Below are 26,680 nucleotides of genomic sequence, written 5' to 3' on the forward strand. Positions count from 1 at the left end.
CCTTCTCCCTGATTGCCACCCTCATCCTTCACACTGCAAGGCTATTTCTACATGTTTGGTTATTATTTCACTCAGTGTTGGCTGCTAACAATTTAAAATAAAAGAAACAATCAAAAAGAAGCAAGACAGTGCCTGTGCAGAACCTACTGATCACTTTATTCACTAAGCTTGTGTCCATTTCTACTTGGTCTTTTAAAGACCACCAGACAAGATATTTTCTCATTGTCTGAGGGACTGCATTATTTTCTTGCATATCTGCTGTTTATGTGAATAGAGGGAGAAACACTGTTCCTTATTTACTTCTTCTCTCTCCTGCTTAAAAAACCTAGTCAGCTGAGGAGGGGGTAACCCATAAAACCAAGAGAACAAGGGACACAAACTAGAAACAGTGAATATAAACCAGCAACTAATATGAATGGTTTTGCTAATAACATGTTTCTGAAAAATAGCTTAGTCCCAAATGCATTACTGTAATGCTGACAAACAGATTCATGGAAGCTTCAGTAAGTTCACAAACTGGCATCCTGATCATGAACCTGGAAGCAGAAACCAGACCTAAATTCCTTTGAAATTAATATAATAATCAAATTTGCTGAGGAATATGCTCCAGGGAACTTTGCATTTAGGTCAGCATGAAAGACGAAAGATACAAAAAAGGCATTTCCCATTTCACAGTTCTTCTATCACCAGCACAACTTAAAGACATGGGTATATCTACATTAAATACTGCAGAGGGTATATTATAAGAAAAGCAGTATATTGTTTGTATCTCACTGATTGCCAAGCAAGGAGGAAACTGGGTTCTACAGAGCTCTCTATACCAGGCTGCAAATGTCTGAAATTAAGAAATGGAAGTCTTAGCAAAGGAAAACAGAAATGCCTTTTCTGGAAGCTGAGTGCTGGCAGGAAGGGACCTTGGTAGTGCATTCAGACTGTCCACAATAACTTGGAGCATGTCACTGGCTGCAGTGATTTACAGGCCAGCACAGCAGTGGGTGCAGATTTCAGTTGTGCTGATAGAGGCAGAATAACTCCTGGAAATGAGATGCCAGCCAGCACACAGCAAAAAGTAGATGAAGGCCCTTAAAGTGCTTCAGATTGGAAATTACATCCTCCTCTGCTGCATGAATAATTGTTTGGCTTCCATTAGGAAGCCTCTCAATTTCTATCACAGTTTTGTTGATGTATAAACAATGTCCCTTTTTTTATAACATGGACAGTTCCTCTCTCCCCTAATGGTCTTGGTTTATGTTCTTGGTGTTGAGAATCAGCTGGTCATAAAGTCAAGGAAATACAGTTAACAAGAATAATATGGAGTAAAAGACATGGCTACAAAAGAAAAAATATATATATTTGAAAATTAGCTCCTTCTCCTGTAAAGTGTGTAGCTGAAGAACTCAAAGCACAGATTTTCAGATAAACAGGTTTTAGTTCCTAAGGCTCCTTGAAATTAAGACAGGTAAAATTTGTGTGGACAGCCTGCAGGCTGTGAGGCAAAGGCTGTGAAGAAAGCAAGTCAGAAGCTTGGAGCACACTCATTCAACTGACAGGTAATTTTTAATGCCACCTATTTAAAAGTACTTTGCTATGCAATACATTGGTGTCTCGCAAGATTAGCTGTCCTTGAAGATTTGAGGACAAATTACCCATTTAAGGAGGCAACACTGTGATTGTGTTGGAGCAAGAGCATTTTTACAAATGACGACTGTGTTTGAACCCCCAGTCTGAGGCCTCATTGAATAAGGTATTTTTTAGACTGTGTGACTGAAACATAACACTTGACAGCTTTGGTAGAGGTATCAGGCTTCTAAGGCTGGACTCAGAGGAGGAAGGTACACTGCCACCTGAGATGGCACAAAGGCAGGAAGAGAGGGAGCACAGGGCTCTGTAGAAGGGGCTCCTGCCTTCAGTGGATTTATTTCTTTTTGCTCCCAGCACTGCTGCACAGAGCTGGCCACCACCATATGGGCCTCTGACACATAACACATACAAGCTTTGCCTTCTGCTTCCATGCCACAGCTCCTGGCTCTCAGAGCTAATCCAAAGACACCATAACTTTACCACAAATGGTCTAATTTTCCTTTGTAGGTACTCATATAAAAAGCTGAGTACTGCAAAACTTGTTCTGATATCAATCAGACCTGAACTTACTGGCTAATTAATTTATTCCTGTCCATGCCAATGGGACTAAAACTTCTGCCCAAGCACAGGAACAGATTTTTAAAATACCAAAAGCAATTCTTGATATGCCTTTCCATAGCTCAAAGTGATAGCAAAACAGCTAGAGAATAATAGCTAGAGAAGAATAATTTGCTGATAAAAAAACTTTATCCAAACTTCTGAAACAGACAGACTACAAATGCTCAAATGTTGCTTTTATAGGAACAGTTTTTTAACAGAGGCCAAGTAAAAAAAAAAAAGACAACTAACCATCAACATTATATGTTCACGCAGCACAGCCAGAATGAAACAGATAAAAAGAAATTAAAAATAAATTTCAATACTATAAATTAAAAGATGCCACAGAAGGTATGCAAATTGCATGCCACAAGGTCTTGTTTTTTGTTTACAAAGAATGTGTTTTCAGTTTGATGGAGAGGCATCATTACAGAGGGAATTTGAGGCATTTTAAATAGCAGAACCACTCATTAAGTATTCATTTTTAACAGGAAGATTGGAAAAAAATTAAAATTAATGAGGAAGATGAAGTGGGGGGGGGGAACTTTGAAGATGACAGCTTCTTGCTAAAAAAAGACACACTTGATATTAATCGCAAGCAGTTCACACACATGCATTACTCCTAACTCCACTGTCACAATGTCCAGCACAAGTTCACAGCTGCTTCATGTTTACTTCATGTTAGGATACTCGGCAAAGCAGACAAAGCACAGTGTTGCCCTCAGACACCGTGAAAACAAAGATGGGGAGTAGGTCATCAGGGAAAGGACATGGCAGAGCCAGTTTTGAACCCAGGTGATTAAATACATCTGCAACAGCAACTATGGGAGACCCTCAGGAAGAGGTAGAGCTATAGTCTATATCAAAAGCTCAAATTGACTACAGCAATTTCTGAGCAGAAAAGCACAAATATTCTTGTTGTACCACTATCATGGATCTCCTGTAAACAAATGAAAATTTTCTGGGCCAGTTTGTAGCTGGCACATTAAAACACTATAAGAACTTTACATCTATTAAAAAAATCTGCGTGGTTTAGGACCTTGTGATCTGGACATCAGAGAGATCTTCTCAAACATCCTTCCCTATACCCGAATCTTAAAAGAAGGAAGAAACCAAGTTACCTTTCTTTAAATACACACACAGGCTAGACTGCTTAAATGATGTACAAGACACAAGTGTTAGAACATTCAGTCTAAATTCAGCTGTCCATTTGTTCTTCAGTATCCTCACACAGTAAAATAAAGTTTTGATTACTCCTGTAAAAACATTTGTTTCTTTTAAATGTTCATATTCTTGAAGAAGGGTATGGGGGGCAAGGGGGTCTGGTTCAGGCTTGTTGTAAAAAGTGGTCATTACAAAGTGAAGATGTGGGCAAGCCTTTGTTCTCTCTGGATCTCTTAGTTTAGAGTAAAAACTTTGATCTGGAAAAGATTTATCACCCAAGCTGAACTGACCCTGGCAGTGGTAGAGTGGTGGGCATCCTGGACAAGTGTAAAATGCCTGGGACAAAGATGAGCAAAAGCATAAAGCAGAAGTTACTGCAGTGGAACAGGAGTAACAGGAATTGGATGAAGATGTTTGGAGGAATGAACATTTAACTTTGGTCTTATTTCACACAGAATCTCTTAGAAATTTACTTCATGCTAAACATTTTTCTCAGAAGAGCTATGTTTTACAGTGTGATGCTTTTCTGTATTGACTATTCCCACTGTCCCCTGTGAGTTCTTCTCCTGACCCAGCAGAACCCCAGGCAGAAGAGGTTCCCAGCACACCAGATACAAGCGTGACTCTACTGAGAAACACCTTTCTGAAATTATGTCCATGTCTGTTCCAAAGTCCTTTGAGATCAGTGGCAAGACTTCCTTGGAATTTTAGTGAGCTGTGGCAGGCCAATATAAGCCTACGCTCATTCGGAGGAGAACTAAGAAATTTCCATGCTGGGCAGAGATGTCTCAGCTAGCTCCAAACAAGCTTTCTAATGAGCCCAAGCTGAGTGCTGCCCTGATATGACTCTCATGTTTCTGTCCCCACATGGGCACATGCAGAGCTAACTCAGGTGTCTCTGCATGATTCTGTATTGCATCATGCAGACATACCCTAGCTGCTTTATTGCTTTATAGCAGCAGCACCAGAACAGGCAGTCCACAACTATAGGATTCTTTCTTATTAATATTTGCCCCTTTAAGGTTTAGCATCTTCAATAACCCTAAACGAAAATGGGTTGAAAATACTGCATGAAAATTCTCCTTTAGGACTCAACTGACCCAAATACACATTTCTCTTGCTCTGAATTCCCCAGTATGGTGCAGGGAGATAAACTGCTCTGTTTTCTCTTTCTCTCTTGCCTTTCTTTTTTTTTTTTTTTTTTCTTTCTTTCATAATGCTGCATTGCAGGACCAAATTTTCTGATTATCATGCAGTATCTTATTTTGATTATTCTTTTCTCAAATTAAATGATTCTGGTAGTCTGAGGAAAATCAGGAAAGATCTATCTCCTGCTCCGAGGGGGTAGGTAATGCCTTTCCATAATAGGTTAGCTTAAAAGCATCCATACAGCCAGAAAAGTGGCTGCACTTCAGGGGACTGCCAACATGACTATATTCAGACAGTGGCATGACAACACGTAACTAAAAAAAGCCACAGCCACAGAAGTCCCCACCGTTGATGCAGTGACAGCATGAAAACACAATTTTCACTGGTTCAGCTTGCCTGGCGCAGGGTGAGAGGAAGGAGCAAGGCTCTGTTCCCAACAGCAGTGCTGAGCTGGTATTGCGTAAGCATTTTCACCGTGCGGCTGGCACAGCTTTAAAAGAACCTCCTCTCGCTCCCTGTTGGGCATTTGTAGACAATTCTGCATAGCCAAATGACACAAGGTTTAAACAGTCCTATCATCCTTGCAGAGTAAGCACAGCCATGACAGAAGGAGTAATACCTTTGCTTTGGTTCCTAAAGGACTAACCTTCAGGTGTAAAAGCTTTACCTCCAGGTACGTCTACCAAGGAAGTGAGTTTCTGAAACAAGCAAATGGAAATGTTTTTTTTTCTCACTTGCAAGCTTGGACATAATTGAGCTACAAAGCATGGAGAAGAAAAAACAACGAACAGGAAAACCTGAAATACCACTGCCCTTTTACAGACACATTTAGAAGCAAACTCATACAGCAAAATTGGCTCTTCCAGCTCCTCAGGAAACCTTTACAAGCATCTAACAACCACAGGAACACTCAAGGTCATAGGCAAGCTCTTTTTGGAGAGAAGCTGCCTTCTGACTATAGTGATAAACTATGCAAAGCAGAGCCTTGTATTGCAGATGAGATGACTGGGAGATCCCTAAATCAAATAGTAAACTATGAACATTGTACATAAATAAGAGCTTTATTGAGCCCAGTCTCTGAAATCCATACACAACAGGAGAGTTGAAATGGGAAAGCTGGCCACTGCTCTGCTTTGATGAATTGCTATACATCAGCACCAAGCCTACTCTTCTTATTTTGGCAAACTATGTTTAGTCCAGCTTTCAAGATCCCAAAAGAGTGGAGTGACAGAAAAGCATGGTTATAACCCCACATCAGTATAGAAAAGGAGGAAAAGGCAGCACTGGTTATAGTTTGCTTCCACCAAGCTACTCTTGCTAACACTATACTGCAAGAGCTTTACCAGAATAATAGAAGAGTGAAGAAGAGCTCTCAACACTGTGGATACTGCCCATGTATTCACACAATTCTGGCTGAAACTCCTGAAGTTTACATGTCTACATGTCATCTCAGAACCAGGACATGTAACAAGCAGAAGTAACAGCTTTGAGACCTCCCAAAGTTGGGGGCTGATATCTCCCAGCACATCTCTCCTTCTCCAGCTCAAGTTCAGGACCCCTCTGAAACAGAGTTTACTCCTACAGTAACATAAAGTGTAGCTGTAGACAGCAGTAAGCTCTGCAGATCATAAAACTATGAGCTGTTTCTGGCATCGCTTTGTCTTGTTTTCCTATGAAAAGACACATCGGACAACCTGCAGAGTCTCAGCTGTCGACTGGCTTTGACAGAAAACGTCCACAGCAGAGGCTTCCCAAGGTGCTTAACACTGCAGAAACAGAGCTCTAGGATACAACAGAACGGAAGAAGGGACTGGTCACAGGTTAGTAAATAAGAAGGGAAAGTCATAAACTAAAGAAAATTCACTACAGGAAAATGAATGGTAATCAAACATCTCTAGACAATAGTTTTCCACAACACTGGGAGTCTTAGCTGAGATGGCATTCCAAACAGGAAAAAAGGCTTCTAGTCTTTCAAAAGTCCAATTAGTCACTCACCATATTTCTGACAATGCTGTGACATGAAGAACTACTTGGAAAGTCTGATATGTTATTTGCACAAAAAAAAGAGAGTAAGGCTAGCAGAAAAGGATGAAACAGTCTGTCAGTTAAGTATATAATTTGTTCAACTTGTAGTGGAAGGTGAATGGAAAGGAAAATAATGGAAATGAGCTGCAGATATGTTATCAAACTAGAACTAGAGCACAGGGTGAGACAGGGAGCAGAATTTTCCCTGTTTCTTATGGATATATGAATACCATAACAAAGCCATTTTGACTTGCCCAGAATCTTGCTCTCCAAAATCAAGGCAAAAAGTAGTCTCAGCCTAGCTCAAGGCTGAAACCTTCATGGTCTCCCCCTACTAGCAGCTACAGGTTTTCTGAAGTAACAGTTTATAATATTATAGCCTAGGACTCCTAACATGAAAACAGAAAACTGGCCCCATTTTCCACTCATGCTAATTCATCATTACTGGAAATAACATAGAACAGAAATGCACTATGCTTGCAGATATTTAAAACAAGTTTGATTGCAGAGCTGGGGAAATGCAAAAGCAGGTGAAGAGAAGGACACACAGAACCAAAGGTTCAGAGGCCGAACTGTTCCAGGAAGTAGAAAGTTCAGCCTTTGTCTGTGATTAAGTGGTTGATTTTGCGAAGTTGGGCAGGTATCAAGAACTGGTTAATCGAGGGCAACAGGGAGTTACAGTACAAAGTGAAAACAGAGCAGTCGAGGGGAGAAAAACAGCTGCCACAAAGCCTGTTTTCCCTCGGGTTTCCTACTTAACTTTTAGGCTAAATATACTTTTCAGCTAACCTGTTCTGTGGAGCTAATTCCCTGAAAGCGCTGGGAATCCACTAAGACTGCAGCCTAATATGCTGTGGAGCTGATGGGCCTGTACCTGTGCAGTGTCCTTTCAGATTCCGTACTCAGTAAGGGCTGAGAGAAGCCAGCCCTGCTGAAAGCATTGTATGTACATATTTACACATACCTCGTAGCAGATGGCCAGCACACACCCCAGAGCAAGTGCCAGACTTACCAGGGAGTGTGCAACAGCAAAGAGGAATGAAAGGCAAATTACTACACGAACGGGGAAAAACATGCCACCTTAGGTTTTGAAGCTGTGAATGGCTGAAGGACAACAGCCCCTCTGATACAATATTGTGATCTTTGCTGCCTCAGTTCCATCCTCCATGGGGACTGAAGCCATATAGGTACCATCAGATATAATACACTGTGTATGTTTTATGCTGCAGTGTATTTTAGGAATCCATTCATGGTCCATGCTCTGTGCATACTGCTATTTCGAAGGCACAACTTCTAAAGTATACGTACACGTTTACAAACAACTGATTACAACTTACTCCAGCTCTAGTCCAACTTTCTCATCCATGTATTTTTGTGCCTGCACTGTACCAGTAGATCCATCGGGTGAATTCAAGTCTATGGGAGGAGATTAATTTACAAAGCCATGCAGCCCATGCCCTTTGGTGCTTTGGATGAGACGTCAAGATCCCACAGGAACCTCTGTGTTCCTTCTCACATCACTGTGGCATGCACAGAGAGGGAGGTGCCCAGGAGCAAAGAACATTTAGCATAATGACTCAGATGGGTGGCCAGCAGTTTAAACCAGCCACTTGAAGTTACTATAATGAGGATTCAGTTTAACAGTTGTTCTGCATGCATGGAAATCCCTCCCATCCTCAGGAAATCACTTAAAAATAAGATGAACTAAAATCAAATCATCTGTTGGAGAAGAAGGAGGCTATGGCTTGGAAAATGCATAAAATGGGTGGAGTGAAAATGCCCATGGGTGAATAAAGATTATTTATCACAGCACGAGGATCAGGGAGCCTCTGAGCTCTATCTCAGGGATGACACAGCATAAAAAAAACTCCTGCAGAAATTAGCTGCAGTTCTGCTGAATCCAACAGGAGCAGAATCCTCTTATGATAACTCTGAGATTAGACTAGCATGTTTTATATGCATTTTGAGCCACAGAAGTCCTGATTGAAAATTAATGGAAGTTATTTCCATGATGAGTGGCAGAATAACGTCATAGGCCACCTGTTCACCAGGCAATAAATACCTGTCATCTATTGTCTACTAAATCCATTAAAACATTCCCACCAATAGATTCTGATGCATCCAGGAGCAACCCTCATCTTTCAACTTCAATTTCATTAGTTTCCTGAGTCTCATATGAAAACCAATTCACTGAAACATATTTTCAGGGACATGCCTGGCCTATAAAATTCTGAAAAATATTTACAATTTCTATAAGGATTAAGCATAGGCTTTAAGCTTAGGTTACCTAAACATCTATATATGTATTAAATTTAACAAGACATAACCTTTTTGCCATGCCCCAAATTCTTTAATTCTGCTTGGCTGTCCCTAATGTCCCATTACACTGTGTGCTGCAGGTCTAGGCATTTGCACTCCTGACCATAAAAATAATGCCTGAAATGCTGATATACCTTGGCTGAGACATTGTAACTTTGAAAAACCATATCTGTGTATTCAAATAAAGGACCTGGTGATTCTGACTGGTTCTTTACAGCACCTCATTGAACTCAGGCTGTGTTAAATTCTGCCCTACTGAAGGTCAGAGAGTGGGTATCAGATTATTTGACAATGATGGCAGGATTGTGGCATCTTATTTCAGGTTAAGGATGCACACAACCCCTAGCTTTCTTTTAGTTTAAAAAGCTTTTGAAAAAAAGATGAATGAAAGTTTCTAAGGCATATATATGAGTATTAGTATCTCACAGCTAGAGGTCTGAGGATACAGAACTACCAGAGGGGGTTATAGCTTTAAAGAAGGATGGCTGTGGGGTAATCTAAGGAGTGGTACATAGAGAACTCAGACTCAAAACAGGAGAAGAAATTTATATTTGTAGTAGTAGCAGACAGCAAAAAGGAAGACAGTAGGAATTGTATGAATGGTATTGCTGTTCAAAAATGTGTAAAAATAAGGGGAGAGAAACCAAGCATTTCTAATGATCTGCACCTGGAAAGTAAGTAGAAGATAAATAGAAACTGCAATGAAAGGGACAGCTGGAGGGATGATAGACGATGGAGGTCAAGCCTCTGTGAGAACCGGCAATTTGAGAGAGTGAGAAATGAAAGAGTCAGAAATAGCTAAGACCTCTTTAGAAGTGCAGTGAAGGTAAGTCAATATGTTAATTATTTCATCTATCATCTGCTAGTTGTTCCTCAAACTATACCTACAGAACTTGTTTCTATCTAGAATTTGATTTGCATCTAACACTTAAATCACAGAAATTCAGTTGTCATGTCCTTTAAATCCAGTCCAGTGCACTTGTGATCTTACTTCCAGTGTTACCTGTCACAAATCTCACCTGTCAAGTCTCCAGGTAGGCTCTAAGACAATATTCCTCCATTGTGGTTGCTCTCTTGTTAGTATTCAAACCAAAAATGAAATCTGATCATTACCATGAGTTCTTTTAGGCTGCTTAAGCCACAGTGTCCCCTCAGAAAAGTAGCCTTTGAACCAGTCCTAAACCCACTTCCTGCTGTGTCTATTTTCAGCTGTTGAGACTCTCATTCTTTGTATGCTGGCCTGTTGATTCCCAGCTTTACAAATCAATTTTGATTTTGCTAACCCTTTCCATACTATATTTCTGTGCCTCCACTGCTCCAATGTACTTCTTTCAGCTCCTATAGATTTTTTAAAAAATTGCTCCAAGTCTTTATTTGATGATTGAGACAAGTTTATTTATTACTGAGAGCAACAGCCATGATAGCTGGTCAGTCTCTCTCCTCACATCTGCACTGAGGTTCAGGGTAGATATTAGGGATGAATTAAACCACTAGGAGTGTAATGCAGCACTGAAATAGGCTGTCCAGGAAAGCTGATGAATCTCAGTCCCTTAAGGTTTTCAAAACCAAGACAGACAAAGCTATAGCAGACCCATGGCAACAGCAGTCCTTGTTTGAGTGGGAGGATGGACTGTACAAATCCTCAGAGGTCCCTTCCAATCCTTGCTTCTATGATTCTGCACATTTGTCCAATATTTCACTCCTGCACACTCTAACAATCTGTCTGTCTTAGATTTCTTCATCCTTAATATCTCCTCTCTTCCTGAGGCAGTATGTCATCAGCCCCAGACTTGACATTTGAGAGTCTGAACCCTGGCTCAATCTGTATTGAGATGTGTCTGCAGCCAAACAAATGCAGAGAAACACTACATCATTGGTGTCTGCCAAAAAAGCAGGTCAGTTAGCAGGATGGCAAAATGAAATGCACAGCCCCTCTGTGCACTAGCAGCAAGTGACTGTTGCCCAGCACCAAGCAGATCCCAAGTCCTTGGGCACTGTGCTTTTCCTTAAAAGTGTTCTCACCACTATCAGCCTTGCACAGCCATGCAGGAAGGCAAGGACATTATTTCTCTTCAGGAATGAAGGTTTTGGTGTTAACAGACCTCTGAGGGTTTTTTTTTTTCCTACTGTTATAGGCAATATTTAAATCTGTTTCTGCCATTTGCTGGATTTCCATGTCAGCCCCTGTGAAATACATCTTTTAATTCTGATAGTCTACTGAGCAGGGTCCAGGTACCTTGTCTGTTTTACTGGGGATATTCTGGTACTACAGAGTAACCAAATCTCCAGTTTGACTGCACTGCTGCCCAGAAGGGGATTGGTACTTTGAGGTATTTCCACAAGACTACTTCCTAACCCAAGTTCCTCTGTGGCTTCTAAACTCACAGCTTATGCTCCTAGAGGAAAAGGAAGTGAAAACACGACCCCAAATGACTGTGAGAACAGCTGTGTGCCACACTGCCCTGTGCCCAATGACCTTACCCATTAGTTCTTAAGTAAATGTTTTTATTTTCTGGATTTGATAAATCAGGGATTGATTTAAGAGGTTGCAATGAGGATAAAATGAACCCATAATACCTAGAGGATAATATGTACTTTCTTACTGTGTGCGTCTTTCCCTTGGAAGTGCTGCATTGGATGGTGAGGGACAACAGGAGGTTAGCAAAGGACAGAAGGGATTTAGGAAAGAAATTCAGGGGCAGCTGAGGGAGCAGGAGTGAAAAGAGGAAATTGATCAAAGAAAAGAGATAAGAACATTAGACAGAGGGGATTTATTTCAGGGTATTAGGAAGGAAATATAAGAAGAAAGATCTCTAAAAAAGAACTTTATGCTAAAGTATTTTACAGATGGAGGAAATTTCCCTCTATTGACAGCAAGACTGCTGGACTGTCTACACACACACACACACACACAGATCTAGAAATGCACAATAGATTTTTGACCACAGAGCAATAGTAAATTCCAGTCTATTACAAGGATCCATGGTGACAGATATCTGACAGTGTACCTAGACTTCCAGAATACTGTAAAACGTAATCTGTCAGGAATTCTTATACAACAACTATATGTTTGTATAATGACTGTTGAAATCTGCTTCAGATACAATGAAGAAAACTAGTAACAAAAACCCCATCTCCTGATACATTTGATATAATGTTTTTTGCATATTCTGGTGACTTCTCTTCATTTTAGATCTTCTAACTTTGGCTCCATTTGATATATCGAGCTGGACAGAAGGGTACAAAAAGCTATTAGGAACTAGAGGAATAAGCTAAAATACACAGCCCAGTTCCTAATGAACAGACTCTAGATGAAACACTGTTTATACATAGTCCTATTATTTATTTCCTGTAGCTATGCCTGCATTTGAAACTTACAGATGATAAAGAATGTTTGTCTCCTGGACCAACAGGAAACCCAAAAGTAGGAAAAAACCACAGAGCTGCACTCTGTTGTGTTATACCTTACACCAGTGACATTTCCTCACGAGTTTCCAACTCTGTGTACAGAAGAGGAGGCACCTGGGAGAGCTGCAATACAAGAATGTTTGTGTCTGAGGTATATATGCCAAGAACAGGAACAAGTGATCCTGTTTTGTAGGCCAGGTCCTTCTTCTTGAGTGTTGACAGCTATTCACCCCTGCCTTACCAAAATGTTCTAAAACCAGACTTCAAACATGTTCATTTTAGCATAATCTGGAGCACCAGATCCAAATTTCCAAAAAGGGTAATGATTTTGGTTGCCTGATTGAATTTTCAAGCATTCTTGAAAAAGCCAGCTTGGACCCCAGAATTTCTTGCCACTTTTAAAAAATCCTGTTTCCACCAGGGAAAATGCATGATGTTATAAAAGACATGCTATCGAGCAATTGCTGCATGCTGAGAGACTGCAAGAGATGCACAAGTTCAAGATTAAACTCAATCTCACCTTCCCTATGGTTTGTTGAGAATTAAGGTAACATCTCCATTATCCCTCACACAACACAAAGCCTTTGCTGCTGCCTCCCCATGCAGCTGAGCACAACATGTTCCATTACACCACAGGATTCAAGAATACCAGGTGTTCTGACAAAGCAGCAATTTCTGCTCCCACGTTAGAGAAAAATCAACCATGCTATGACTGCAATTTTTGTCACTGTGTGCCAGCTGGGCTTGGGCTCTCTCAGTGTTGGCACACCTGGAAAATTCTCTTGGAGTTGGACATGAAACACCATTTCGAACTAAAACTCGGAAGTCTTCTCTGTGTGGTGTGTGCCTCCACAGCAGGCGAAACCAAACAATGGTTTATTGCTACAGGAGTGCTCCTCATGAACAGACCAGTGTGTAAAAACCATGCTAGGTGTGGATACAGCATCTCAGAATGCCTTGCCAGAAGGCAAGGCAGCAAGTTCAAAAATAGCACCTGGTAAAAGAGGAAATGCTCAAATACCTAAAAACTCACCACTACAGACATCAACATGCTCTAACAGCAGCAGAGCAAACCCAGCGCACAGTGCACCGAGCTCCATCTGACAGCTCTGGAACTAACAGTTAATTGCACTGGGATTGAGCCTTCCCAGATTTTTTCCTAAATTTGTGCCAACTACTTAATAAAAACTGCAGGGAATAGACTGAGTGAGGCCTGGTTTATGCTTAACAAATGATCAGCAAAATGTTCATGTTGGATAGAATCATGCAAAACAAACAAGAAGAGCCTGTATCCCCTAAATGGCAGTGCAATGCCAGTCCTTGGCTCTCAGCTGTACCAGTTAAATATGCATTGACTATTTTTTTTTTTTTGAGCTGACAAACTCATACACTAAGCAGTGCTAAGAAATGCTTCTTACAGAAAGGTAGTGCTGGTGTACAAGGCACTATCCAGCTGTTTCAGCAAAAATTTAAGATAATCTTGAAGAAAGTTTTTACTCAAATAGTTTGCCTACTACATACAGGAATGGACTACATACCTTAATTGGCATGATCAGTCTACTGATATTTATGATGTTTGTTCTACATGATAGGTGCAGGGTTAAATACCTGAACCAACTGTGGTCTCAATCAATCTACTCAAGGATTTATGTGCCATTACTGCTAGAGCTGCTCTGATGCCATACTGGTTCTCTTTCCAAGAGGAAAGAAAAAAAGAACTAAAAGCCTTCCAGACAAGATTCTGGAATGTGAAATACAAATCAGTGTAAAATGGAGTTAGAAGTCTTTTCACCTGGAGTTCCCTTTGCCTTTCAGGACAACTCCTACTGCTTGTCCTTCTCCCCAAAATGAGAAAACGAGCCTTGAGCCTGACAACAGCTGAGGATCCTGGTGCCTTCAACTACTCCCACATGTGATGTAGGGACACATCTTTCTAGCTGGGGAGGCTGGGTCTCCCCCAAAGCTGTGGACTCTTGGGGCCTGTCTCAAGGCTTCCAACATCTTGGCATGGTAATATCAGGCTTGCAGGCAGTGGGAGTCCCTGAACAGGCAGGACCTTCAGGGTCTCTGCTGGGGAAAAAGCAAAGAGGACTCCTCAACAACCTGCTACAAATACAGGGAGAGTTCAAAAGAAACCTAGATTTTGATATATAAGGAGTTCACTGAGATGAAGTTATTTCACACAAAACACTCTAGCCAAACTACATCTTTTGATAAAACTAAGCTTTGCAAATGGAAGAGGAGAATTCCCAGAAGCTTCAGCAGGGAAAGCACTGCAAAGTTAAACTGTGGTCAGTCTCAATTGCAAGGACAGTTCAATTGCAGAAACACTCAAAGCTGAACAGAAAGGAATTTTATGAGCTAATTATTGACAGTAGCTTCACAGATAGATGAGGACTGGAATGCTCTGCACATTTACATGTCTCATCTCCAGGAGCAGTTACTTCCCATCTAGGCTTTATGGTTATGATGAAGTGAAATGAATGTAAAAAAGCACTCCTTGAGGTCAGCTAGCTCTGGTCTGGGCTCATGAGGGACATTTACTGCTGTATGGCCAAGCCAGTACATGAGGGTGGTAGACTGTCTGTGCCTATGTGTTTGCACACACAAGGCCGTGGGTAGAACATGTTGGGTACAACAGAAGTTTGAGCCAGACTGCTGTAATACAAATCGAAAGTAGGGTGGAAAAAAAAGGCCAATTATTTTAATAGTTTGCTCAAATGTCTCAATTGATCATACTAACTTTAGAAAGCAAAAGGCACTATGCACACTTGACAGGTTTGTTCCTCTGACAGGTACATCATGTGCTCGTGATTCCCATTTGATTTCCTTCTTTAAGGAGGCCTCAAACTGTGTTCCTTGTATGTGTGGTGGAAAGCGGAGGCGGAGAGTCATTCTCTGAAGGAAAACACAATTACCCAACTTCTTTAACTGCTCAAACAGATGACAAGTGAACAGGCTTTCAATGCTCCCCACCAGCTCCAGTTTAAAACAAAACACTCTGCATTATACATTCAGTAACAGATCCCTAATCCCAAACTCCCTCTAGCAGGAGGGAGCTGAGGGGGGAAAAAAAAAAGCCCCTTTTATTTTGCCCGTATTTTTCATATTGCAAGGTGCTTTTTTATCTCATTGAACTCAGAAGAGAGACTTGCAGACAGGATACTGTGCTGTGCTATCTGCATTGCTCCTAGAATATGAACGAGGGTGACAGAGGCAGGGGCTAAGCGAGCATTTGTGCACTCCTGGTCTTTGATAGGTGCCAATCATTCCTGCGGTTTGTTCAGTGCCTGTGCATGTCACACACACACAGACACACACTTCTATTTTGCCCTCTTCCAGGGCTAAAAGCTGGCAAGCATGTGGTAATGCTCCAGGTTAAAGATAAACCACAATGAAGATGAGAGCGTGTAAGTGTGAATATGCTCATTTATATATTGAAACCTGCATGTTCCACAGCAAGTGAAAATATGAGCATGTACATGCTTTGGGGAGATTTAATTTCCTTGAGATATATATATATATATATATACACACACACACACCCACCTTTTTTTTTTTTTTTTTTTTTTTTTTCCATGAGTACAAGATCCTCTGAGTTATTTTCTTCTCACAGCAATATGCCAGTCAATCAGAAGAATAACAGATGAGTGTCACCAAGTTAGCACAGTACTCCTTAATCAGGGAGTCCTGGAAAGTTTGATGAGTTCTTTAAAACTTTTTTCTTGGTGCATCTTTTTAATAAATGGAAATAATTTCCCTCCCATTTGCTATTTTTAATATAATGGCCTCCAAAATCTTGTATGCCAATATCCTAGAGTATTTTAAATGTATTTCACTGAGGATATCCCCATGGCCTTGTATCTTTCTTCATTTGTACACAATGGTAGAGATACTCAATGGGTTCAGCAGCAGCTTAATGCCATTTCCACAGCAATCAATAGCAAAACTCCTAAATACTGCAACTGGAAAACAATTAGGCCACTACTGAATACATTAGAAAAAAATATCGATTTGGTGGAATTGAGGTTTGGTGTTGGTGAGTTTGGCTTTGTTAGTGTCAGGGAAACTGCCCTTGTTGTGATCAAAGCTGAACTTGAACCAACTTCAAGTCCACTTCTGCCTCAGATTTAGCTTCTCCCTGATGCTGTTCTGATATTCTGGTAATGATTTCTGTAGACCAGCCTGCAGTCAGCAGCTGAGGTCACCTAGTATCACAGTCTGTTCTTTTAGAAGTCTGAAAATAAGGTATTCCAAGTAGTAGCTGCTGTTCTTAAGTATTGCCTTCTTTAAATTCTCTTGGGAGAGCCTAAATTTCTGCTTCTACAGACACCTTGCACAAGTGCATCTCTTTATGCCCCAGACAGAGATATGGGACTTCTCACAGATTTCAAGTGTGTGATTGAAATTCCCAGCTCCATGGATTTCCAGGCCAGAGAGAATGCTGAATTGATCTAATCATAGCTAATGCACTGCACAGATCAGGAAACCAACTACCTCCTGCTTCAAGTCCAGCATCTGAAGTTGAACTAGGAACTTGGATTTAAGAAAAACACACTCCAGTGCAACATGAAGTTTAATTGTCTTTCAGGAGAAAAAAAATCACTGGAGCTTTGCGGGGCTTTTCCAATTAGTAACTTCATCCAGTGGTCAAACAAGCCTAGTATCTCTACATGTAATCTACCTACAGCTTACAACTATTAGTTTCCAATCAGCTTTTTATACCCGAGACTGTAATATCCTCTGTTATCACATGCCTATCCTCGTTATCAGTATTTACAGACCATGATTAGGCTATGTCTTAGCCTTCTCTTTAATAAATTAAATCCCCTGAATCTTATAAAGCACAATCTCTTTTTTCTTAACTCAGATACTTTCTAAATTGTGCTCAATTTCTAAACTTTTTTCCTTTAAGAAGCAGGCATTTTAACCAGACATGGTGCATTTCAGCAGTTTTTGCAACAACAGCTATTACATGACTTACTGTAGCAAAAGAGGGAAAAACAGAAAAAAAGACTAAGTCACAGAATGGAAGGGAACGAAGAATGGATGGCTTAAAAAAGAGATAAAAGAATGACTGAAAGAAAATGGATAGGGAAGGAAAGACTCTAAAGTAGGATGAGATAGCAGAGAGATAAACATTTACTGAAGTAGAAGCTCAAGAAGATGGAAGAGATGATGAACAGACCATGCAAAGCAGTAGTTATTTACAAGAATGCTTCTGTAAGTTATCCTGTCAGTTCCAAGAGGAACTGAACTTGATTCTCCTACCTATCCTTCCACTCAGTTATTTCAGGCAATCAGGGATCTCCAATAGTGATTGCTGCAAGACCTTCTGTGGTTAAGAACACAAAGAACTGTGTGCAGTTTTTTGGAAGCAGAGCTCATTAGCCTGGAAGACACCAAACCAACTGACAGCCTCCCCAAAGCCCAGCACCTGTGATACAACTGACCTCTACAGCAGTGGGACTGCTTTTCTTCCCATCCCTTGCCCTGGAAATACCACCCTTGCTTCAAGGCCAGCGCTGGAGGACTCAGAAGAAACAAAAGGCACACTGACACAAAGCACACATATGGAGCTCTGGGCTCCAGTTATCAGGCCTGAGACATCTGTGGCTTTCTGAGGATGCCTGCATGTTCAAGTAATTAGACCAAGGCCAGCTGTCCCCTTCTCATTCTTCACCCTTTATGCTCCCGTTGCTGCTACTACCACTGTCTGTCCAAACAATTATTTATCTGATGGATCACCAGAGTAGGTTTTTTGTTGTTGTTTATTCTTTGAAAGGCGGGAGTGGAAGAGAACTGGTGAGACAGTAAAGAGGAGAAAGGACTCTTCTGAGTATATCCCACGAGACACCTCAGTTTCCAGATGAGCTTTTGCCATATCAGAGGAAAGATATGCTTTAACCTTTGTATTTTGAAATCATAAACTCCAAACACTTCTACTGGTACTGAAAATGCAGCCATCAGTAGTGAACCTGGCTGCTCAGGAAACTTTACTGCTTTATCAACAACTCTGGTATTCTGGGCCTAATTTCCCTGTCAGTGATCCAGATGTAATTCAGGGAAGTTAATGAACCATATTTCAGTCTCAAGACGCTCTCTGTAGCACACTGCTTTCTGAAATCTTTCCTGCCAATTTGAGCTAGAGCAAGCTAGAAGTACTGTGGGACACAGGTTTCCACATCAGCAGGGTTTCCACAGTACCACTAAAGAAACCTAGTGAAGCTTTTACCAGTTAAGGGAAGGCAGGAGCATGAACAGAACCGACCCTTTTCCCTTAGCTGTGAAATTACCTGTGTAGTTTTGCCCCACAGCTGGGATCCCAGACAGGCCCAAGCTGGAGCTGGAAAAGGAACACTGCTCCCCAGCCTGCATTTAGCAAGTCAGGGCATGACAAAGCAAAAGGCTGCCTGTGCACCTAGCAGCCTCATCCCTTGACAGGGCAGCGAGCACTTGGATGATACATTTACTGCAGCCTGTGCTGCATCGTGCCTGCCCGTGTATCATCTCCATAGCAGCAGTTCTGCTAATTGAGACCAGCTGCTTCAATTCCAAATTCTTCTCTCCAGAAATATCGATACTACAACGTTATGATTAGAAAGCACTTTACCAAATGCTTCTCAATTCTGCACAGCTCAGATGAGGAGCAGCTGCAGAGAGAAGGGACAGTTCCCTGAACATACAGAATAAAACACTGCAAAAACACTGGAGAAATGAAGGCTGCAAAAAGCAAGTCAAAACAGAATAATGATGACAATGAAAGCAGCCTGCTGTATATGCTTCTGCCTGTCACTTTAGATGTTGAAAGGACTGTGAGCAGACTTCTTCCTTATGCTCTAGGATAAATGGCCATAGCACTGCACTGTTACAGCTTCATGTGGCAGGTGTGCATGTTTGTCAGATCCAGCTTTTCTGTCCAAGGAGGGATTAAAGCAAAATCCATCAATCGGGGCCTGGCTTAGAAGAGTAGCTGTGGTCTTGAATCATTTGGCTTCAGGGGCTGCTCTGCACAGCCCACTGGCAAAGAAAGTCACTGGAACTGATAGGCTGGTGGGAAGACTTGCAAAGTAGGAATGCCACCACACCATGATGACTTGGCCTCACTGCTGGCCATCTCCCTGTGGCTGCTGGCTCCACACTGCAAGCTGTCAGCTGGATGCTTCTCAATGGTCACACTGGGATTGCCAAAAGCTGCAGGCACTTCTCCCCTCCAGCCATACTGGATTAAACTGGCTAACAGTATTCTAAATTCACTTAGAAGTCTTAGGCTCTGTCTGTGACCACCAGGCACAGGGCTTTCCTGAAAAGACATCTGGTTACTGAATTTATGTAAGAACTGGGCAAACCACTTCAATCCCATCTGTTATTGCGACCTCCTGAGCACAGAGAACAGAATCCTTGAAAGAGAAAATCTCACAAAGAAGGGTCTAACAATAAGAATCACAATGCAACGTGAATTTCCTCCTGAGAAAGGTGCTGTACAATCTTACAGACAATGTGGCACACTCCAGCATGTGGCTGTGTAAACAAGGGCCTAACACACCATTTCACTACTCAGATTTCATACTACAACCAAGGTAATGAAACACAGATAAAGCAGAGAGATTGCTTTGCTATGCTAAGTGATTTGCCTCCTACTCTGAAAATCAGTGAGGTAAATAAAGTGTTTTATATAAATACCAGACAGTTTCTCTCACCAAACAAAATGCTCAAGTTTTTCAAAAATATTCCTATTATTTTGCTCCAGAATATATTCAGTGCTTAGTGTCCCATTCAGATTTTACCTTTTACACAGTTTTCTTAGCTATTTCACTTTCCAACTTTTAGTCTATATTAGAAGTCTGTTTGAATACACAGTACTTCAGGAGAGGGAATATAGCAAGGAAATTCTAGAAAGGTAAAGTCTGAACATGTTACAATTGAGTATAAACTTTCAGAATCCTTGTCTGAAAACAGTATAAATTTACATTTTTTGTGTAACATTCACTGACTGCATATTAGCTTATACTCCATTTTCTTTCTGCTCTGAGTAAGATTGCTATACTGACTTGTGCTGGGAAACAGCTGGCACAGAAGTCCATGTGGGAAACAGGAGTGTAAAGATGAGCTTATATAGAGAATAACAGAGAAGCTCTGTGTGCTTATAAAGGGAAGTCACCTCAGTGAAATGCTCAATACTGCATGCTAACCTGTTAGCGTAATTTGCAGGTGACAGCGTGACGGAATTCTGTTGATTGCAGTGCAGTTGTGTTCCTTCCCATCAAGCTGAATTTAGCCTCTCTAGTCACCAAATCACATGAATAAACTGCTATGCATACATTTATTTTATTTTTAGGTTTCCAAGATCAATCAATGACATTCATATGAGGAGAATCACAAGGCTAGGTAAAAAAACAAACTAAGCTCTTCTGAACACTGATAGCCACTGAGACCATTGGGACAAACACTTTGAGGTTTCCAGTGGCACAGCTCTGTGGATTGTAAACTGAGTTACAACAGCTTTAAGCAGTCGTGGACCTCAGCACATCAGATCATAGAGAACACATGCAGCAGAGCAAGCAGTAGGAGAATTCAAGTAACACTTCCACCAGCACCTGTTAAGTGTCTTCATACTGACATCTGTACACCTCAGCCTGCAATGTACCACAATGACACTGTTGCGGGGGTGAAAGTCAGGTGCCCAACATACACTGGCCCCAGCAGAGCACCACCAAATCTGCAGCTGACTGTTTATTTTGTGCACAAAGCACAGGCATTCTCCCATTTCATTTCAGCTGCCCTCACCTCCCCATAACTAAATTATTGTTATTATGCTCCGCATAATCCTAGTACTGACAGGGATGTTTGTTATACATAATTAAAGATATTAATTTTGCATGGAACAGAAGACACAGAGACAGGAACTTAATAATTTTTTTTAAATCTCCCATTAGAAAATTACCTTCATTAGCACCGACTCACTGAGCTTCTCTCTGTTGACAATTTTTATCGCGACCTTCTGACACGTGACACAGTGAACCCCCAACTTCACAAGCCCTGGAGGAGAAACAAAGCACAATAGAAAGGAAGAATTGGTTAGAGGTTGAGGTTAGTTGTTGAGGTTTTTCCTTTTAGAACACCATCCAGCTGTTGGCAGCTTATATGCAAACAAATTCCCATTAGTACCTCTTCCAGCCAGAAAAGGCCTTGTGAGTAAAGAAGAGCCCTCAGCCCACATTGTGACCATTTGGCAGTGAAGTCACCAACATCATTGACGCTCCTACAATTTCTGCCACTAAAACTGTGGTTTTGGTGAAGCACTGCAGCCCAGCTCTCACCACTCAAAGTGTGTTCTACCAGTAAGAAATTCTGGCAATTGAACCTCACTGGCCTAAGGACTTTTGTTGACACCTGACATCAACAAAAGCTTGGAAATCAACAAAACTAGATGAGCAAATGTTTGCAGTGTAGACATGGATTCTACATTTCTCTAGCTCCTTCCAAAGATTCCACGATCACAATAAAAAGACAATTATGGCTTCCCTTACTGCATTAATTTACCCTGCTGGACAAAGTTACTGTGATGAATGCCATTGTGGTGTGGAGGAACATCAGCATTTGCTGCTACAATTCTAAGTTGTTTGTTATTGCTTATTATATTCTTGTCCTCATGCTGTTAACTGATTATATTGGCAAAAGGATGTTGATATCCCTGACAGGATTAGGATGTCTGAACTATCATCAGAATACGGAACAGCAAGACTTAAAGAGGTAAGTAACATACATGAGCTATTATCTTCTGCAAAATTTTCATTTAAGTCTGGTGACTTACATGAAGGTACATTGAGATACCTTCCACAAGTGAGTTTAAGATGGTCCCTTGACCTCTCAACTCTACTACCATTAAGAAACCTTGTAGCTGGAAAAGTTGTACTTCTTCAATGAGATCTTGTTTGCTTCAGGTTTTACTCTTGTCTAACATGCCCATACAGCACAACACCTGATGGGCTGGATACCATCCCATTCCACACACTACATGCCGAATTGCCATTTAAGGTAATTCAGTTATAACTGAACTAAAAGAAATGACATCTCCCTGGTGTTACTAAGACCAGCTGCGTTTTGCAGAGCATTTATGAACAATGACATCAAACAATAGAAAAAAGACTAACTTAGTTCTTAACTCCTAGGCTAGGTTGCAATTAAGAAGCCATCCTCATCCCCTAATGCAAACCACAAAGCCAAAGATGTTGTTTTACGTAGAATTTGAACACAACAGATTTTCAGTCTGGTGAAACGCTGAACACAGGACTTCACACATCTTACTGAGTGGCAAATAGATTATTGCCTTATTACAAACTAGGCCAGATTAAGTGAACTAGAGTTTCATCAGGGACTTCAGCAATCTTCTGCAGGTACTTGTCCATCCTTTTTCTACACAGTTAATAATAAATTTGGAATTTTTAATCACTGCCTATTATGTGGAGAAATAAACCCACAACTTGCTTCTAGTCACATCTCTTTTACGGCATGCTCAAGGGCTCTGGATATTTCTAGTCACATAATTTCTCAGTCTCATCTGGTTAAATGCTGACATCCTCACTTTCAGCCACGACATAAACAAGTCACAAAAATTAAGAACACAGTGCACTGACAAATCCATTTGAAACTTTGTATAGCAATATCATGTCCTCTGCCTGAAGCAACCAAGAAGCAGAGCCGGTGCAAGATGCTGTGAAATCCAAACACACTCACTCTTCTGTCTGAATTTTTTCTATTCAATTTGTAATATTAACCAAAGCACTTCTGGCTCTATGTTCACTTTCCAGAGCACCTGCAGCCTTACTTATGCTTTTTCCCTTTGTCTTTGTTTTGTGTTTGGATAGAGGCTACTTGGCACCACTCTGTTGAAAGTGTGCACTGTTTCAATCTGTGCTGATTGCTTCCTTCCTGCTTCTAGGACAATCCACAGCCTTACATCACTCTTGCAGCACAATGACAGCACTTTTTACATTGCTCTTAGTTATACTTTCAAATCTCAAAAGAACTTCTAGCTCAGTCCTTTATATCTAGACTCCCAGGATCTGTGGCACTGTGTTGTATGCAATGTGGCATGGACCAATTATTTTTAAAGGTCAATAAGGCTGAGAGACAACTGCTCTCTAATTGGTTCTTCACTAATGATATGCCAGACTTTTGATATCTCACACTTCAGGGTTTGATTTCAGATCTTGTTGCTCCCAAATCAAGACATCTGTCTGACTGAATGTGGCTGATTTGTAAATTATTTTTCTTTTGTCCTCCCTGAAGCACCCTGTCATTGAGCTCTAGAACACTTTAACCATGAACTTCTGGGACAGATGCCTGCATATCTTCACAGAGTCCTCTGTCCTTGTAACTATTAACCTACCACAGAAACTCAAAAATTAAAATTAAATCATTCTGTTTAGTCCAATAAAAAATTAACCAACTGTTCGAAGACACCAAACACTTTGCAAAAATAAAACTGATACTGAATCACACTGATTTTATATTGAATTCATTTCATTAATCTCAAGAAGTCATTCTTGATGTACGCCATGGTATCAAAGGACAGAATGAGAAAACATATGTGAGATTTAATGCATCTTTCCTCTTACTTCTGATTTGCATTTTAAAAATCAAGAAAAGAAATGCACTGTCATTGCTGTCTGTTTTGTGGAGATAGAAATTTTCGACAACTCTCTGAACAGCCCAAGACAGCACTTTTCACTGTGCTAAATTCACTGAATGTAATTTTAGGATAAAAATAAAACACGTCGCTATGCCTTGCTTTCTCCTTTCTCCCCTGGCCACTTCCTTTTGACATTTGCATGCCAGCCTAAGCAGAAAAAAAAAAAAATCCCTCTTGGTAAATCCATCTGTAGGATAACACCCTCCTCTCCTACTACTACAAAGAAAGCCTAATTGAGCTGAGGCAGAAAGGGTTTGTCCTCAGGACTTCTGTTTCTGTCCTGCAATTTCAGTCAATTGTGTAACTTCTGAGAGATGACTTAAATGTGGATTTGAGATCCTGTGAGCTTCTGATTCTTAAGGAGCCCTTTCACTGACACAGAGAACACAAACCATTCGAGATGTATTATTTATCTACATAACAGACCTTAGAGAGAAGAAACTATGTGAATAAACTGCTGAGCTGTAACTGAAATAATGGAAGTGGCAGAAATGCCTGCTTGGAAACAAGTGCCCAAGGTGTGTTTACAGGGTTGTGGATGAGGTGCTGCATCTTCCATTTTTTTCCTCTTCTGTATACACAGCTGTTAATGAGCACTTCAAAACTATATAAATCCTCCTGCAATACAAATGTGTCAATAAGTTAGGCACTTATTTGTAAAGCTTATCTACACAATCAGGCCAGCATAGGTATGTGTGTCTTCTGCAAAGCAAAACAAACATGTTGCAGTGAGGATATTTTGCACTGGGTTGACCTACAGCAAGTCTGCCAGGCAACAAATAGGGCTTGAACTTGTCCACTTCATGAGTAATTAACTCCTCAAACGCAGGCAAGTAACCTTTATGACTGCTAAAGTTAACTTTGGTCTGTCATGACAGAAAATCTAAGATGCTGTGGGAATCAACTGCCTAAGTTTTCCTCCAACCAGCCACACAGCTGTCAGATGCTCACTGCTTCAGGCACACCTCAGATCTCCATCTATAGGTCACTCCTGGGGACTACAGTGAACTGCAAACATTGGGCTGCTTTTGATCTTAGCCACTAAAATGCATCAGAACCAGCCCTATAATTGCAGGTTGGGGAGTAAAGAGGAAAACTTGAAAACACTGGAAAGCAAGAGGATGTGTAAGTTAACAATGTCTTTTCATCATAATTAAAAGCCACAATTTGGAAACCAATGAGCATGAGAAACCCCAGTTGACATGAAGATGCCACTGAAGCAGAAAAGCAAAGGGAAATGTACAGGCCTGACACAGCCCACTGCAGCAGTGACCTGCTAATAACCATGCCTGTGCATTTTTTTGCTGGCAAACTCCCACTCTGTGGATGCTTACAGATATACAAATAGTTTTTGAAATGGACAAGAGCTCATGTGATGAGCAAGGGACAGATTTATATCAGCTGGAAAGGTGGACAGCTGATCCTGAAACAGTACAGAGAGAAGATTCTTCTTTTACCAAGAAGAATGTTCTGTGGGGATGGAGAAACAGCTTCCCTCCAGCTGAGACAATATATTCACTGTGAATCCATGACCACAGCAAGTGGCTGATACTGTAACTGGCAATCACCTTCAGGACTTTTCAGCCAAGGGCAGGATTTCAGAAGAGACTCATCTACTTTTGCCTTGCATTTTGTGTAGCAATTTTCTCTAGCAGAGACTGAATAAAGCATTAAGAGTCTGGAGCCAGTGCTATTTGATACGCACTTTACAGTTGTGTAAATAATAGCATCTTACTAATGATTCTGTTATTACAACTCTTCCTTAGAGAAAGAAGCATTCTAGGAACAAGTAAGAATGTTTTCAGTACTATCCAAACCTGAAGTCTGCCAAAGACACTGATCTGAAACAAATTATCATTTTGCACAAGAAAGAGAGAATAAAAAATAATGAAACACCACTGTTGATTAAATACAGCACTTATTCATATAAATTCATTTTCAATCATGTTCCCAGTCTTTCAGAAGTTTTAAACACAAGTAACTTGTTCTCCTGATTTTTAACCATGAGGCAAATAACTACTCAAAGTAGTAAAGGCACATTTGCTATATTTAACGTGTATGATTTTTCCCACTGGTAAATGGAAGTCTTTTGTTTTCTTTCAAAATAAAACCAACCTAAAAAAAATTTATGTAGTAGGAAAACTAGACACTGATTTCAGATCACCTGCACACACATGTTGCTTCCTCTTCACTTCAGAGCACATTGTCAAAAACCTTAAAAAAATCTGAGTGGAAAGCCCTGGTCTGGCCAGAAGTGTCTGTTTTGGCTGGATGAGCAATTAAGGCAATGTCTAGAGAGAAATATCACTCCTCTTTTAACTCGAGTTAGCTAATTGCCAATTAATTCAAGTCAATGAATACTCCGCAAATGTTAATCTAGGCACTGCAAAACACAAACATTTGTGGTTTACTTCAGGGCTAAAGTACTGGCAACAAACTATCTGGATTAGAAGAGGAACAAAAGTTCTAGGCTGACAACCTCAAGTACACTATTTTTCAAAAAGCTTGATGTGTATATATTTTTGCTACGCATGAACTTTGTACGTATGCTCTTTATATACAAATAATTTAATTTATCCCCACAAATTGAAGGTTGCTGTTGTAAATCTTAAAAGAATTTCTGGATGCTTATTCCTGAAAACTACATGCACCAACATTTGCAAGACCTGCAAAACCTCAAGGATGCCAGTCCAGAAAATCAACCCTTACAGCAAACAAAAGCATTAATACATCTCAAGCAGG

At 40.7% G+C, this 26,680-nt stretch overlaps 1 protein-coding gene across 10 annotated transcripts in view; it reads right to left on the bottom strand.

Moving 5' to 3' along the window:
• BRSK2 (BR serine/threonine kinase 2) overlaps positions 1–26,680 on the bottom strand; it is a 304,686-nt gene that overhangs the window by 130,615 nt on the left and 147,391 nt on the right. For all 10 annotated transcript variants that reach the window (XM_066320953.1, XM_066320952.1, XM_066320951.1 and 7 more), the window contains exon 2: positions 21,188–21,282. In XM_066320953.1, the coding sequence (XP_066177050.1) occupies positions 21,188–21,282 (95 nt within the window). The remainder of the gene's footprint in view (positions 1–21,187; positions 21,283–26,680) is intronic.

The sequence above is a fragment of the Sylvia atricapilla genome, chromosome 6, assembly GCF_009819655.1.
Source record: "Sylvia atricapilla isolate bSylAtr1 chromosome 6, bSylAtr1.pri, whole genome shotgun sequence".
NCBI classification, from domain to species: domain Eukaryota; kingdom Metazoa; phylum Chordata; class Aves; order Passeriformes; family Sylviidae; genus Sylvia; species Sylvia atricapilla.